This window comes from Gopherus evgoodei, unplaced genomic scaffold, assembly GCF_007399415.2.
Source record: "Gopherus evgoodei ecotype Sinaloan lineage unplaced genomic scaffold, rGopEvg1_v1.p scaffold_271_arrow_ctg1, whole genome shotgun sequence".
Taxonomy (NCBI): Eukaryota; Metazoa; Chordata; order Testudines; family Testudinidae; genus Gopherus; species Gopherus evgoodei.
In genome coordinates this window covers 21,741-35,247 of record NW_022059934.1, presented here as the reverse complement: position 1 = coordinate 35,247, position 13,507 = coordinate 21,741, and the positions used below count along the sequence as shown (strand labels likewise).

The 13,507-nt window shown below is 68.5% G+C and overlaps 1 protein-coding gene and 1 long non-coding RNA gene across 2 annotated transcripts; both read left to right on the top strand.

Moving 5' to 3' along the window:
- The first annotated feature begins 217 nt into the window (after positions 1-217).
- On the top strand, positions 218-8,861 carry ABHD4 (abhydrolase domain containing 4). Its single transcript, XM_030543050.1, has 7 exons — positions 218-302; positions 1,951-2,039; positions 2,698-3,073; positions 5,426-5,580; positions 5,777-5,888; positions 7,424-7,610; positions 7,938-8,861. Exons 1-7 carry the CDS (start codon positions 280-282, stop codon positions 8,025-8,027), a joined length of 1,032 nt encoding a protein of 343 aa, XP_030398910.1. The 5' UTR covers positions 218-279; the 3' UTR covers positions 8,028-8,861.
- LOC115640274 lies at positions 3,436-5,145 on the top strand. Its single transcript, XR_003997855.1, has 3 exons — positions 3,436-3,450; positions 3,696-4,888; positions 5,095-5,145. It is a non-coding gene; the product is annotated as an uncharacterized LOC115640274 (long non-coding RNA).
- Positions 8,862-13,507: the final 4,646 nt, after the last annotated feature.

Sequence of the window (13,507 nt, the reverse complement as noted above, 5' to 3'; positions counted from 1 at the left end):
AACCCCAGTTGGCTGCTGGCCGCACCCTAAGATTACCAGGGTCCCTGGCCGGGTAGCGCCCCCGGACAGTGCCACAACCCCCCACCACTCCGCCCTCCCCTCGGGTCGGCACCGGCCCCGCCCCATGCTCCAGTTACACAACCCAGGCATGGGCCCGCCCTCTCCCATTCATAACCCGAGGCCACGCCCCTCCCTGCTAACCCCGCCCCCCGACTCCCCAGCCGCCATCCCCCGCCCCCGGGTCAGCTGCTCTGGCGATGAGCTCAGCTGGGGCCGCGGATGGAGGAGGAGCTGGAGGAACGGTGAGTGCTCGCTCGCGGGGGTCCCTTGGGGGGCAGTCCCCAGGTTTGGGGAGAGGGGGCCCCTAGGGCCGTGCAGCTGTGTGCCTGTGGGGGGCTGCCCGCGCCCCCCAGTCCGTGCGCGGGGGTCCCTTGGGGGGCAGTCCCCAGGTTTGGGGAGAGGGGGCCCCTAGGGCCGTGCAGCTGTGTGCTTGTGGGGGGCTGCCCGCGCCCCCCAATCTGTGCGCGGGGGTCCCTTGGGGGGCAGTCCCCAAGTTTGGGGAGAGGGGGCCCCCAGGGCCGTGCAGCTGTGTGCTTGTGAGGGGCTGCCCGCGCCCCCCAGTCCGTGCGCGGGGGTCCCTTGGGGGGCAGTCCCCAAGTTTGGGGAGAGGGGGCCCCCAGGGCCGTGCAGCTGTGTGCTTGTGAGGGGCTGCCCGCGCCCCCCAGTCCGTGCGCGGGGGTCCCTTGGGGGGCAGTCCCCAGGTTTGGGGAGAGGGGGCCCCTAGGGCCGTGCAGCTGTGTGCCTGTGGGGGGCTGCCCGCGCCCCCCAATCTGTGCGCGGGGGTCCCTTGGGGGGCATTCCCCAGTTTGGGGAGAGGGGGCCCCTAGGGCCGTGCAGCTGTGTGCTTGTGGGGGGATGCTCGCGCCCCCCAATCCGTGCGCGGGGGTCCCTCGTGGCGTGCACAGAGTGGGGGAGCTGGAAATGGGGGGCTGGGGAGTGTAGAAGCTGCATGGAGTGGAAGAGGGGTTGGTGGGGGGAGAGGTCTGGCAAAGGCAGGAGGGGGGCTATTGCGGGACTAGGCAGAGGAGGGAAAGGATAGGGGCTCTTGGGGCAGAGGGAGGGGTTATTGGGGCGGGGGGAGAACAGGTGGGGGATTTGGGGGAAGGAATGGAGGGGGTTATTGGGGGGTAGGAGATTGTTTGGGAAGAGAGGAGAGGGATCCTTGAGGGAGAGGGCTGCTGGGAGGCGGGAAGAAGGGAATTATTTGGGGAGAGGGGGAGGGAGCAGGAGTCATTGGGGTAGGGGACTCTTGTGGGGGGCTGAGCATGGAGGGGGAGGGGCTTTTTTGGGGGCAAGTCCAGAGGGGGCTAGCGGGAGGTGGTTATCTGGGGCAGGAAGGAGGGAAGCGGGGAAGGGGGTCGACACATTCTGTCAGATTGTTTGGGGGGAGCAAACAGCTGGATCTTGTTGTCCCTGTGCCCCACTGGGGGAGGCGGGTGTCCCCTGGGTGTCTGTTCCCTCCCCGCCGCCACCAGGAGGAGGCAGCCAGCACCTGCTCCCCTGGTGAGTGACTCAACAATATCCCTGCCCCAGAGCTCCTGCCCCTCACCATGGGGCAGCAGCCCTGAAAAGCCCCTGGGGGGGTGCACAGTAAGGGGCAGTGGCACCCTGGGAGAGGAGCTCTGGGATCCTGTGGGGGGCAGCTGGGACTGCAGTGAGAGAGGCAAAGCGAGTGGTGGGGGCCTCTGCCCCCCAGGAGGGTGAGGGCCCCCCCAGCCTGGGGGAGGGGGGAGATATCTGAGTGCCTCTATTTGGGGGGAGTCAGTTCATGCCCTCATTTGGAGCCAGACCCCAATGGGTCACTCATGTGTCCCCTCCTCCCCCCCATTGCTCCTGTGTTGTCTGTCCATCCTGCATGGCCATCTGTCTGCCCCCCCACCCCCGGCTCAGGCCCCAGGGCTGGCTCAGCGGCTGGCTCCCTGCCTGGCGCCCCACGTCCATGTCCCACCTGAAGAACGTGGAGGCCCGGATCCTGCAGTGTGAGTGCTGAAACAAGCGGGGGACCCCGCTCCACGAGGGGTGTCCAGGGCTGGGTAGGGCGTGGGGTGTATTTCCTGGGGGGTTGGGGCTGGGGGCAAACAGCAGCAGCTGAGTAAGGAGGCCATGGGGTATATCCCTCTAAGGGGGCTGGGTCGGAGCCCCCCCGTGCTTACACTCCACCCAGCCCAGCCCCAATTGTATCAGGGAAGGGGACCCAGGACGCCCTCTGTGGGGTCTGGGAGACCCATAAGTACCCTCTATGTGTGCGCTAGCTGATCCAGGGGCTTGGGTAGGAGTCTAGGGAGTGTATCCCTCATGGGGGCACTGGGGGACCCAGGAGCTAAGTGGAGGCATGTGGGGGACTGGCTCAGGACTTGGCAGCTGGGTTGGAGTCTGGGCATGGGGACATGCCCCTATGGGGGGCTGGCTCAAGGCCTGATGTCCAGGCTGGGGTCCAGGCAGGGGGATACACTGCCTCTGGGGGGCTGGGATGTGTGGGGCTGGCTCAGGGCCTGGCGACCAGTCTGGGATCTAGGCAGGGGGATACACTGCCTCTAGGGGGGCTGGGATGTGCGGGGCTGGCTCAGGGCCTAGCAGCTGGGGGACAGCTCCATGGGGGGCTGGCTCAGGGCCCCCCTGACCCCTCTCCCCACACAGGCCTGCAGAGCCAGTTCGTGGGGCGGTATGTGACCCTGCCGGGCCGGGCGCGCATCTGGACCGTCTCGCTGTGTCCGGAGCAGGGCGAGGGGCGCACCCCCCTGGTGCTGGTGCATGGCTTCGGGGGCGGCGTGGGGCTGTGGGTGCTCAACCTGGACCGGCTCGGGGCCCGGCGGCCCCTTCACGCCTTCGACCTGCTGGGCTTTGGGCGCAGCTCCCGGCCCCCCTTCCCCCATGACGCCCAGGGCGCCGAGGCCGAGTTTGTGCGCTCCATTGAGGACTGGCGCCGGGAGATGGGCATCACCACCATGATCCTGCTGGGCCACAGCCTGGGGGGCTTCCTGGCGGCCTCCTACAGCCTGACGTACCCTGAGAGGTGAGACACTTCCCCCCCGCTCCCCCCCCGCAGCCTGGCCCCTACTACCTGCCCCCCCCGAGAGGTGAGGCCCTCGCAGCCCAGCCCAGCCCCCGCTACCTAGCTCCCCGATCCTACAGCCCGACGTACCCCGAGAGGTGAGACCCCCTGGCCCCCCAGCCTGGCCCCTGCTACCTGTCCCCACCCCGATCCTACAGCCTGATGTACCCTGAGAGGTGAGACACTTCCCCCCCGCTCCCCACCCCCGCAGCCTGGCCCCTACTACCTGCCCCCCCAATCTTACAGCCCGACGTACCCCAAGAGGTGAGACCCCCTGACCCCCCAGCCTGGCCCCTACTACCTGACCCCCAATCTTACAGCCTGACGTACCCCGAGAGGTGAGGCCCTCGCAGCCCAGCCCAGCCCCCGCTACCTATCTCCCCGATCCTACAGCCCGACGTACCCTGAGAGGTGAGACACTTCCCCCCCGCTCCCCCCCCCGCAGCCTGGCCCCTACTACCTGCCCCCCCAATCCTACAGCCCGACGTACCCCGAGAGGTGAGACACTTCCCCCCTGCCCCCCCCCCGCAGCCTGGCCCCTACTACCTGCCCCCCAATCTTACAGCCCGACGTACCCCAAGAGGTGAGACCCCCTGGCCCCTCAGCCTGGCCCCTGCTACCTGTCCCCACCCCGATCCTACAGCCTGACATATCCTGAGAGGTGAGGCCCCCGCAGCCTGGCCCCTGCTACCTACCTCCCCAATCCTACAGCCTGATGTACCCCGAGAGGTGAGGCCCCCACTACCTGCCCCCCTGATCCTACAGCCTGCTGTAACCCGCGAGGTGAGACCCCCTGGCCCCGCAGCCTGGCCCCTGCTACCAGTCCCCACGCCGATCCTACAGCCTGACGTACCCCGAGAGGTGAGATCCTCTGGCCCCTGCTACCAGTCCCCACGCCGATCCTACAGCCTGACGTACCCCGAGAGGTGAGGCCCCCGCAGCCTGGCCCCTGCTACCTATCTCCCTGATCCTACAGCCTGACGTACCTCGAGAAGCGAGACACTTCCCCCCAGCAGCCCAGCCCCCACTACTGGCCCCCCCAATCTTACAGCCTGACGTACCCCGAGAGGTGAGGCCCCCACAGCCTGGCCCCCGCTACCTGCCCCCCGATCCTACAGCCTGACATACCCCGAGAGGTGAGATCCCCTGGCCCCTGCTACCTGTCCCCACCCCGATCCTACAGCCTGACATACCCCGAGAGGTGAGGCCCCTGCAGCCTAGTCCCCGCTACCTACCCCCCCGATCCTACAGCCTGATGTACCCCGAGAGGTGAGGCCCCTGCAGTTTGCCCCCCTGATCCTACAGCCTGACATACCCCGAGAGGTGAGGCCCCTGCAGCCCGGCCCCTGCTACCTACCCCCTCGATCTTACAGCCTGACGTACCCCGAGAGGTGAGGCCCCTGCAGCCCGGCCCCTGCTACCTACCCCCCTCAATCCTACAGCCTGACGTACCCCGAGAGGCGAGGCTGCTGCAGCCTGCCCCCCAATACTACTGCCTGATGTACCCCGAGAGGTGGGGCCCCTCCAGCAGCCTGGCCCCTGCTACCTAACCCCCCAATCCTACAGCCTAACGTACCCCGAGAGGTGAGGCCCCTGCAGCCCGGCCCCCACTACCTACCTCCCCGATCCTACTGCCTGACGTACCCCGAGAGGTGAGGCCGCTGCAGCCTGCCCCCTGATCCTACTGCCTGATGTACCCTGGGAGGTGAGTCCCCTCCAGCAGCCTGGCCCCTGCTACCTACCCCCCCGATCCTACTGCCTGACGTACCCCAAGAGGTGAGACCCCCGCAGCCTGGCCCCTGCTACCTACCCCCCGATCCTACAGCCTAATGTACCCCAAGAGGTGAGGCCCCCGCAGCCTGGCCCCTGCTACCTACCTCCCCGATCCTACAGCCTAATGTACCCCAAGAGGTGAGGCCCCTCCAGCAGCCTGGCCCCTGCTACCTACCCCCCCGATCCTACTGCCTGACGTACCCCAAGAGGTGAGACCCCCGCCCCGTGCATGCCCTGCCCTGCTGCTTGCCCCGTCTCTCCCCTACCCCTACTGCCTGGTCCTCGTTCAGCCCTTTGGTCCCCTGTCCACCCCCTTCCATCCCGGCCAGGATCCCGTGGGGGTGACTCCCCCATGCTCAGGGGCTCAGAGGACAGAGGTTGGGGGCAGGGTGGTGTCTAGGGGTGGGGGTTGAGTCGGGGGCTGTCTGTCTGTGTGGGGTGGGGGAATCTGGGGGGGGCGGAGCTGTGTGCCGCCTTGTGGGGGTGTCGGTGGGTCTGTCTCTTACCCTTTCTGCTGCTGCCCCCCCCGGCCTGGCACAGGGTGAAGCACCTCATCCTGGTGGACCCCTGGGGCTTCCCCGTGCGCCCCACCGACCCCAGCCAGATCCGACCTCCCCCAACCTGGGTGAAGGCCATGGCCGCTGTCCTGGGGCGCTCCAACCCCCTGGCCGTGCTGAGAGTCGCCGGGCCCTGGGGTGAGTCGCTGCGGGGCGGGGGAGAAGGGCTGTGGAGGGGAGGAATGGGGCTGAGGGGTGTGAGTAATTTTAGGAGGTAACTAGGGGCAGGAGGTGGGACTGGAGGGGCAGGGAAGTGAATCTCTGGGGCAGGTCCCCCTCCACAGCTCCCCCCACATAACGGGATGTCTGTCTGTCTCCACATCCCCCACTCCAGGCCCTGGCCTTGTCCAGCGCTTCCGTCCTGACTTCAAGCAGAAATTTGCGGAGTTCTTTGAGGATGACACCATCTCGGAGTACATCTACCACTGCAACGCCCAGGCGCCCAGGTGAGGGGCAGGGGGGCCAGGGAGCCCCAACCCCTCGGGATAACCACCGTCTCCCAGGCCTCAGGGAGGGAATGGGTCCCACGCTTCCAGGATGCCCGTGTGGGGAGTTCACCCACAGGCTCCAATGCCAGGGAGAAGAGACTCGGACGGTGAATCGGACCCAGGTGTCCGGGACGCCATGCCAAGGGAGGGGGAATGGGGACCCAGAGGTGATCATGGTGAGAGGTGGTTTCTGAGGGGGATGCAGACAGGATGAGGGATCCAGACACCCAGTGGGTGGGAGTGGGGTATTGAGAGGGAGACGCCAACTGGGCGAGGGACCCAGGCATCTGGGCTTTGGGTATTGAGAGGAAGACAGACTGGGCGAGGGACCCAGGCGCCCGGGCAGTGGGGGGGGACAGTATTGGGAGAGAGATGCGGACCGGCCGAGGGACCCAGATGCCTGCAGGGTACGGGGTGGTATTGGGAGGGAGACGCGGACCGGCGAGGGACCCAGATACCCACAGAGTGGGGGGTATTGGGAGGGAGACACGGACCGGCAAGGGACCCAGACGCCCGCGGGCTGGGGGGGGGTATTGGGAGGGAGACATGGACCGGCGAGGGACCCAGACGCCCGCGGGCTGGGAGGGGGATTGGGAGGGAGAAGCGGACCGGCGAGGGACTCAGGCATTCGGGGGTGCAGTATTGAAAGAGAGACGCAGACCGGGCGAGGGAGCCAGGCGTTCGAGGGTGCAGTATTGGGAGGGAGACACGGCCCGGTGAGGGACCCAGATGCCCGTGGGATGGGGGGCGGTATTGGGAGGGAGACACGGACCGGCGAGGGACCCAGGCGTTCGAGGGTGCAGTATTGGGAGGGAGACGTGGATCGGGTGAGGGACCCAGACGCCCGCGGGGTGGGGGGGTATTGGGAGGGAGACACGGGCCAGGCGAGGGACCCAGGCGTTCAAGGGTGCAGTATTGGGAGGGAGACACGGCCCGGTGAGGGACCCAGATGCCTGTGGGGTGGGGGGGTATTGGGAGGGAGACATGGGCCAGGCGAGGGACCCAGGCGTTCGAGGGTGCAGTATTGGGAGGGAGACATGGCCCGGTGAGGGACCCAGATGCCTGTGGAGTGGGGGGGTATTGGGAGGGAGACACGGGCCAGGCAAGAGACCCAGGCGTTCGAGGGTGCAGTATTGGGAGGGAGACACGGCCCGGCGAGGGACCCAGATGCCCGTGGGGTGGGGGGCAGTATTGGGAGGGAGACGTGGACCGGGCGAGGGACCCAGACGCCTGTGGGGTGGGGGGGGTATTGGGAGAGAGACGCAGACCGGGCGAGGGACCCAGACGCCCGTGGGGTGGGGGCAGTATTGGGAGAGAGACGCAGACCGGGCGAGGGACCCAGACGCCCGTGGGGTGGGGGCAGTATTGGGAGAGAGACGCAGACCGGGGAGGGACCCAGACGCCCCTGGGGTGGGGGTGGGGTATTGGGAGGGAGACATGCCCGGCAAGGGACCCAGGCGTCCGGGGAGCACTCACTCCTCCCCCGTCCACAGCGGCGAGACGGCGTTCAAGGCCATGACGCAGGCGCTGGGCTGGGCGCGCCGCCCCATGCTGGAGAGGATCCACCTGCTCCCGCGGGAGCTGCCCATCACCCTGATCTATGGTGCCGAGTCCTGGATCGACACCAGCACTGGGCGCCGGGTGCGAGAGCTGCGGCCCCACAGCTACGTCCGGCACCTGGTACGGCTGTGGGCCCCCGGCTATGGGGGAGGGGTAGCTGGGGGCAGGTCCATGGGGGCTAGGCCTGGGGGGGTGAGGGGGAGAGGGCAGGTCCATGGGGGCCAGGCCTAGGGGGGGCAAGAGGCAGGTCCATGGGGGCCAGGCCTGGAGGGGTGAGGTGAGGGAAGGGGGCAGGTCCATGGGGACCTGAGCCAGAGGGGTGGGGGGCTGCAGTGTAGACGTGCCCTAGGGGGGAAGGGAGCCTTGCACCTTGGGGCAGGCTGCAGGGGAGGGAGGGACGCAAACCTGTCTCCTGACATCCGCCCCCCCCATTTCTCTCCTGCCCAGGCCATCGCCGGCGCCTCCCACCACGTCTACGCCGACCAGCCCGCTGCCTTCAACGCGGCCGTGCAGGAGATCTGCGACTCCGTGGACTGACGGGCCCACGCCACCCCAACGCGGGGGCACAGACGCCCCCCTGGCGGGGCTGGGCCACAGGCTGCGGCCCCCTGTGCCTCCCCAGAGCCTCCCTCCCCCCCAGCTACCTAGGCTCCTTCGCTGCTCCTGAAGCCCCGAGGCCCCAAGTTGGGGGAGGTGGGGACGCATCAAGATTGTGCTGATTGAGGGTTTTATTCCTCTGTCTCCTGGGCTGGTTCATTCCCCCCTTCCCCTTTGCTTCGCACTCCTGGGCTGTCCCCTCCCCTGTGGGGGTATTGGGAGGGAGACACGGCCCGGCGAGGGACCCAGACGCCCAGGGGAAGGGGGGGACACGGGGGGCCTTTCCCCTCTAGGGTGCTAGATGTGATCCAGCCCCAGGGCAGGGGAGGGGGAAAAGAGCCCCCCCCCCCGCCATCCACATCTCCCTCTGCTCTGTGACCCTCCTGATGTGCCTTCAGCTCCTGCAGCCACCTCTGGGGCACGAGGACCCCGTGGTCGTGTGTGTGCACCGCAGTTTTGAATGCACATGGCTGGCAAGCTGCCAGGAGTCCTTTGCCCCTGTTGTGCCCCCATGAGCCCCCCAGCCCATGTGGGACTGAACAGCGCGGCCAGCCAGCGGCCCTGTCCCAGCTCTGCCCTGGGGCTCGGGTTGGGCGGGGAGAGGCCTCGATGCTGAAGCCCAAGGGATGGTCCCCCACTGGGGGCCGGCTGGGACCGTCTAAGTGCCATGTTCCGAACCCGTCAGCTCCCCTGCGGGCCGCGCCGCCGAGCTTTGTACGGGACCCCCCGTTTGTACCAAGTTTCTACCTTAATAAACAAAACAACACTGGAAAACTTTGCATGTGGTGCTGGCGGTGGGGGGCTCAGCAGGAGGCAGTCTGCCCTCGCTCAGTGGGGCGGGGTGGGGGGTTTGGCGGGGGGCAGTCTGCCCTCGCTCAGTGGGGTGGGGTGAGGGGCTCAGCAGGGGGCAGTCTGCCCTCGCTCAGTGGGGTGGGGTGGGGGGCTCAGCAGGGGGCAGGCTGCCCTCACTCAGTGGGGTGGGCTGGGGGGTTTGGCGGGGGGTGATCTCCCCTCGGTGCAGTGGGGTGGGGGGCTCAGCAGGGGGCAGTCTCCCCTCGGTGCAGTGCCAGGGGTGAGGGGCTCAGCAGGGGGCAGTCTGCCCTCACTCAGTGGGGTGGGGTGGGGGGTTTGGCGGGGGGCAATCTCCCCTCGGTGCAGTGGGGTGGGGGGCTCAGCAGGGGGCAGTCTGCCCTCGCTCAGTGGGGTGGGGGGTTTGGCGGGGGGTGATCTCCCCTCAGTGCAGTGCCGGGGTGGGGGGCTCAGCAGGGTGGGGGGCGGTCTCCCTTCATTCAGCTCTGACCCCAGTGCCCAGCCTGGTGCTGCAGGGAGGGAGGCTCAGGAGGGGCCTGTCTCCTTGTGCCGATCCCAATGGGGTGCTAGGGCGCATCAGACAAAGGGTCCCTGTTTAAACAGCCCTGTGCCCCACCCCAGAGGCAGCTGCATCTCAGCACTGGGTGAATTTTGGAGGGGGGCCGTGGGACTTTCTCTTCTTCCAAGTCCTCCCCTTTGAGACTGTCCTGTCACAGCGGGACCCTGCACTCAGCAGCCCCATGGGACCCCCTTGTGAGGTGACCCCCCCTCGCTGCCCCAGTGGTGCCCTGTGGGGTGAGGGCAGCGTGACGCGTTGGCTGGAGACGGTGGCCCAGCTGCCCCAGGTAGCCTGGGCTCCCCTGGGAAGAGGTTGAAGTACGAGGGGCTGGGGGCCAGTCCCCGGCTGCCGGAGACGGCGGGGGGTGGCAGGGTCCGCTGAGCCGCTCCCCGAGGAGCCCGTGTGCCATGACTGAGCCGAGGGCGTCTTCGTGGTCCCCCTGCTCCCTCCGCAGCTCAAAGAGGGGCCCCTCTGCAAGGGATGTGGCCGTGGCGGCGGGGAGCCAGTGAGGCCGTGGGCCATGTGCTGCAGGAGGCAGGGTCTGAGGCCTCAGGGCCGCTGGGGAATGGGCTCGCCAGAGGCCACGGGGCGAGCTGTGTAATTAGGGGCTTTGGGGGCAGAACTGGGAAATCCCACGGTGCCTGGCAGGGCACCAAAGCCAAACGTGTCCCACTTGGTCGTTGCAGCGGAAAACTCCCCTTTCACGTAGCGTGGATGGAAAGATCCTTGATTTGAAATGATTGTCCCCACCCGCCCCCACTCCAGTGTCCTGGTCTGATGTGGCCGTTTCAGGCGCCTTTTGCTCTTTTTGAATTTCTTGCCTGGCCACATGTGAGGTTGAAATTCCTTTGCGAGTCGACGTGAACCGCGGGGGCACGGGAGCTTTGGATCCCCCTCCCACCCCAAGCACGCACACACTGAACTTGCGCGTTGAATTTGGTGCATTGTTTCAAGCCCTCCAAACATGCAGTTTTTGGTGAAAAATCAATTAGTTGGAAACCTCTTGCTCTGCTTTACGCCTGTGCCCTTTACATGGGTGAGACGGGCGGGTTCTCTCCAGGGACCAGCCCTGACCCTTCACCCTGGGCTTGCTCAGAAATATCCAGCCCCTCTGAGCAGAGCATCCCACCTGCCCCTCTCCGGGGCGGATCCCATCCTTGTCTGGGACCTGCCCAGGCTCCGCTCTCCAGCCCAGGCTCTGCGCTCCAGCCCCTCTGAGCAGAGCATCCCACCTGCCCCTCTCCGGGGCGGATCCCATCCTTGTCTGGGACCTGCCCAGGCTCTGCTCTCCAGCCCAGGCTCTGCGCTCCAGCCCCTCTGAGCAGAGCATCCCACCTGCCCCTCTCCGGGGCGGGTCCCATCCTTGTCTGGGACCTGCCCAGACTCCGCTCTCCAGCCCAGGCTCTGCGCTCCAGCCCCTCTGAGCAGAGCATCCCACCTGCCCCTCTCCGGGGCGGATCCCATCCTTGTCTGGGACCTGCCCAGGCTCCGCTCTCCAGCCCAGGCTCTGCGCTCCAGCCCCTCTGAGCAGAGCATGCCATCCTGCCCCTCTCCGGGGCGGATCCCATCCTTGTCTGGGACCTGCCCAGGCTCCGCTCTCCAGCCCAGGCTCTGCGCTCCAGCCCCTCTGAGCAGAGCATCCCACCTGCCCCTCTCCGGGGCGGGTCCCATCCTTGTCTGGGACCTGCCCAGGCTCCGCTCTCCAGCCCAGGCTCTGCGCTCCAGCCCCTCTGAGCAGAGCATCCCACCTGCCCCTCTCCGGGGCGGGTCCCATCCTTGTCTGGGACCTGCCCAGGCTCCGCTCTCCAGCCCCTCTGAGCAGAGCATCCCACCTGCCCCTCTCCGGGGCGGATCCCATCCTTGTCTGGGACCTGCCCAGGCTCCGCTCTCCAGCCCAGGCTCTGCGCTCCAGCCCCTCTGAGCAGAGCATCCCACCTGCCCCTCTCCGGGGCGGGTCCCATCCTTGTCTGGGACCTGCCCAGGCTCTGCGCTCCAGCCCCTCTGCAGCCTGGAAATGAACCATGTGCCCCAAATATGTGCTCCTCTCTTCCAGCCTGGCCCCGCTGCATGGCTGCCCCTGCTGACGCTCTCCTCTCAGGGCCCAGCTCGGACCTGCCGTTCTCCTCCATCATCCAGCAGGGCACCCCCGGGAGCCAGCGCAGCCCCCCGCCTCCCAGGCCCCCTCCCCCGGGTGCTGCTGGAGCTGGAGCTGCGTAGGGAGCGCTTGCTCCAGGGCAGGAGGCCGCCGGAGTGGCCGAAGGGGACAGGAGCAGCTGTGGGTGAGACGCTAGATGTCTTCCCCTGGGTCCCTGGTGGGAGCAAAGGCTACAGTTCAATAAAGAGCCCCCCCTGCCCACCATGCTACAGTCCACAGGCTGCGGCTGTGTGTGGGGTGAGGCCGGGGGCTCCAGGACGCACGGTTCATGGGTGGGGAGGGAGGGTGGCGCTAGGGGGTGCTGTGGGGCAAGGAGTGGAGCGGGGGCTCAGCAGGGGGCGCTCTCCCCTGCAGGCAGGGCTGGCACCAGGGTGGCGCTAGGGGGCGCTGTGGGGCAGGGAGCAGGGTGGGGGCTCAGCAGGGGGTGCTCTCCCCTGCAGGCAGGGCTGGCCCCAGGGCAGTGCTAGGGGGCGCTGTGGGGCAGGGAGCAGGGTGGGGGCTCAGCAGGGGGCGCTCTCCCCTGCAGGCAGGGCTGGCCCCAGGGCAGTGCTAGGGGGCGCTGTGGGGCAGGGAGCAGGGTGGGGGCTCAGCAGGGGGCGCTCTCCCCTGCAGGCAGGGCTGACCCCAGGGTGGCGCTAGGGGGCGCTGGGCTGTAGGGAGCAGGGTGGGGGGCTCAGCAGGGGGCGCTCTCCCCTGCAGGCAGGGCTGGCACCAGGGTGGTGCTAGGGGGTGCTGTGGGGCAGGGAGCTGGGTGGGGGGCTCAGCAGGGGTCGCTCTCCCCTGCAGGCAGGGCTGGCCCCAGGGCAGTGCTAGGGGACGCTGTGGGGCAGGGAGCAAGGTGGGGGGATCAGCAGGGGGCGCTCTCCCCTGCAGGCAGGGCTGGCCTGAGGGCAGTGCTAGGGGGCGCTGTGGGGCAGGGAGCAGGGTGGGGGGCTCAGCAGGGGGCGCTCTCCCCTGCAGGCAGGGCTGGCCTGAGGGCAGTGCTAGGGGGCACTGTGGGGCAGGGAGCAGGGTGGGGGGCTCAGCAGGGGGCGCTCTCCCCTGCAGGCAGGGCTGGCCCCAGGGTGGCGCTAGGGGGCGCTGGGCTGTAGGGAGCAGGGTGGGGGGCTCAGCAGGGGGCGCTCTCCCCTGCAGGCAGGGCTGGCCTCAGGGTGGTGCTAGGGGGCGCTGTGGGGCAGGGAGCTGGGTGGGGGGCTCAGCAGGGGGCGCTCTCCCCTGCAGGCAGGGCTGGCCCCAGGGCAGTGCTAGGGGGCGCTGTGGGGCAGGGAGCAGGGTGGGGGCTCAGCAGGGGGCGCTCTCCCCTGCAGGCAGGGCTGGCCCCAGGGCAGTGCTAGGGGACGCTGTGGGGCAGGGAGCAAGGTGGGGGGATCAGCAGGGGGCGCTCTCCCCTGCAGGCAGGGCTGGCCTGAGGGCAGTGCTAGGGGGCGCTGTGGGGCAGGGAGCAGGGTGGGGGGCTCAGCAGGGGGCGCTCTCCCCTGCAGGCAGGGCTGGCCTGAGGGCAGTGCTAGGGGGCACTGTGGGGCAGGGAGCAGGGTGGGGGGCTCAGCAGGGGGCGCTCTCCCCTGCAGGCAGGGCTGGCCCCAGGGCAGTGCTAGGGGGTGCTGTGGGGCAGGGAGCAGGGTGGGGGGCTCAGCAGGGGGCGCTCTCCCCTGCAGGCAGGGCTGGCCCCAGGGTGGTGCTAGGGGGTGCTGTGGGGCAGGGAGCAGGGTGGGGGCTCAGCAGGGGGCGCTCTCCCCTGCAGGCAGGGCTGGCCCCAGGGTGGCGCTAGGGGGCGCTGTGGGGCAGGGAGCAGTCTGGGGGGCTCAGCAGGGAGCGCTCTCCCCTGCAGGCAGGGCTGGCCCCAGGGCAGTGCTAGGGGGCGCTGGGCTAGGGGGAGTGGGGTATGTGGGGCTCAGT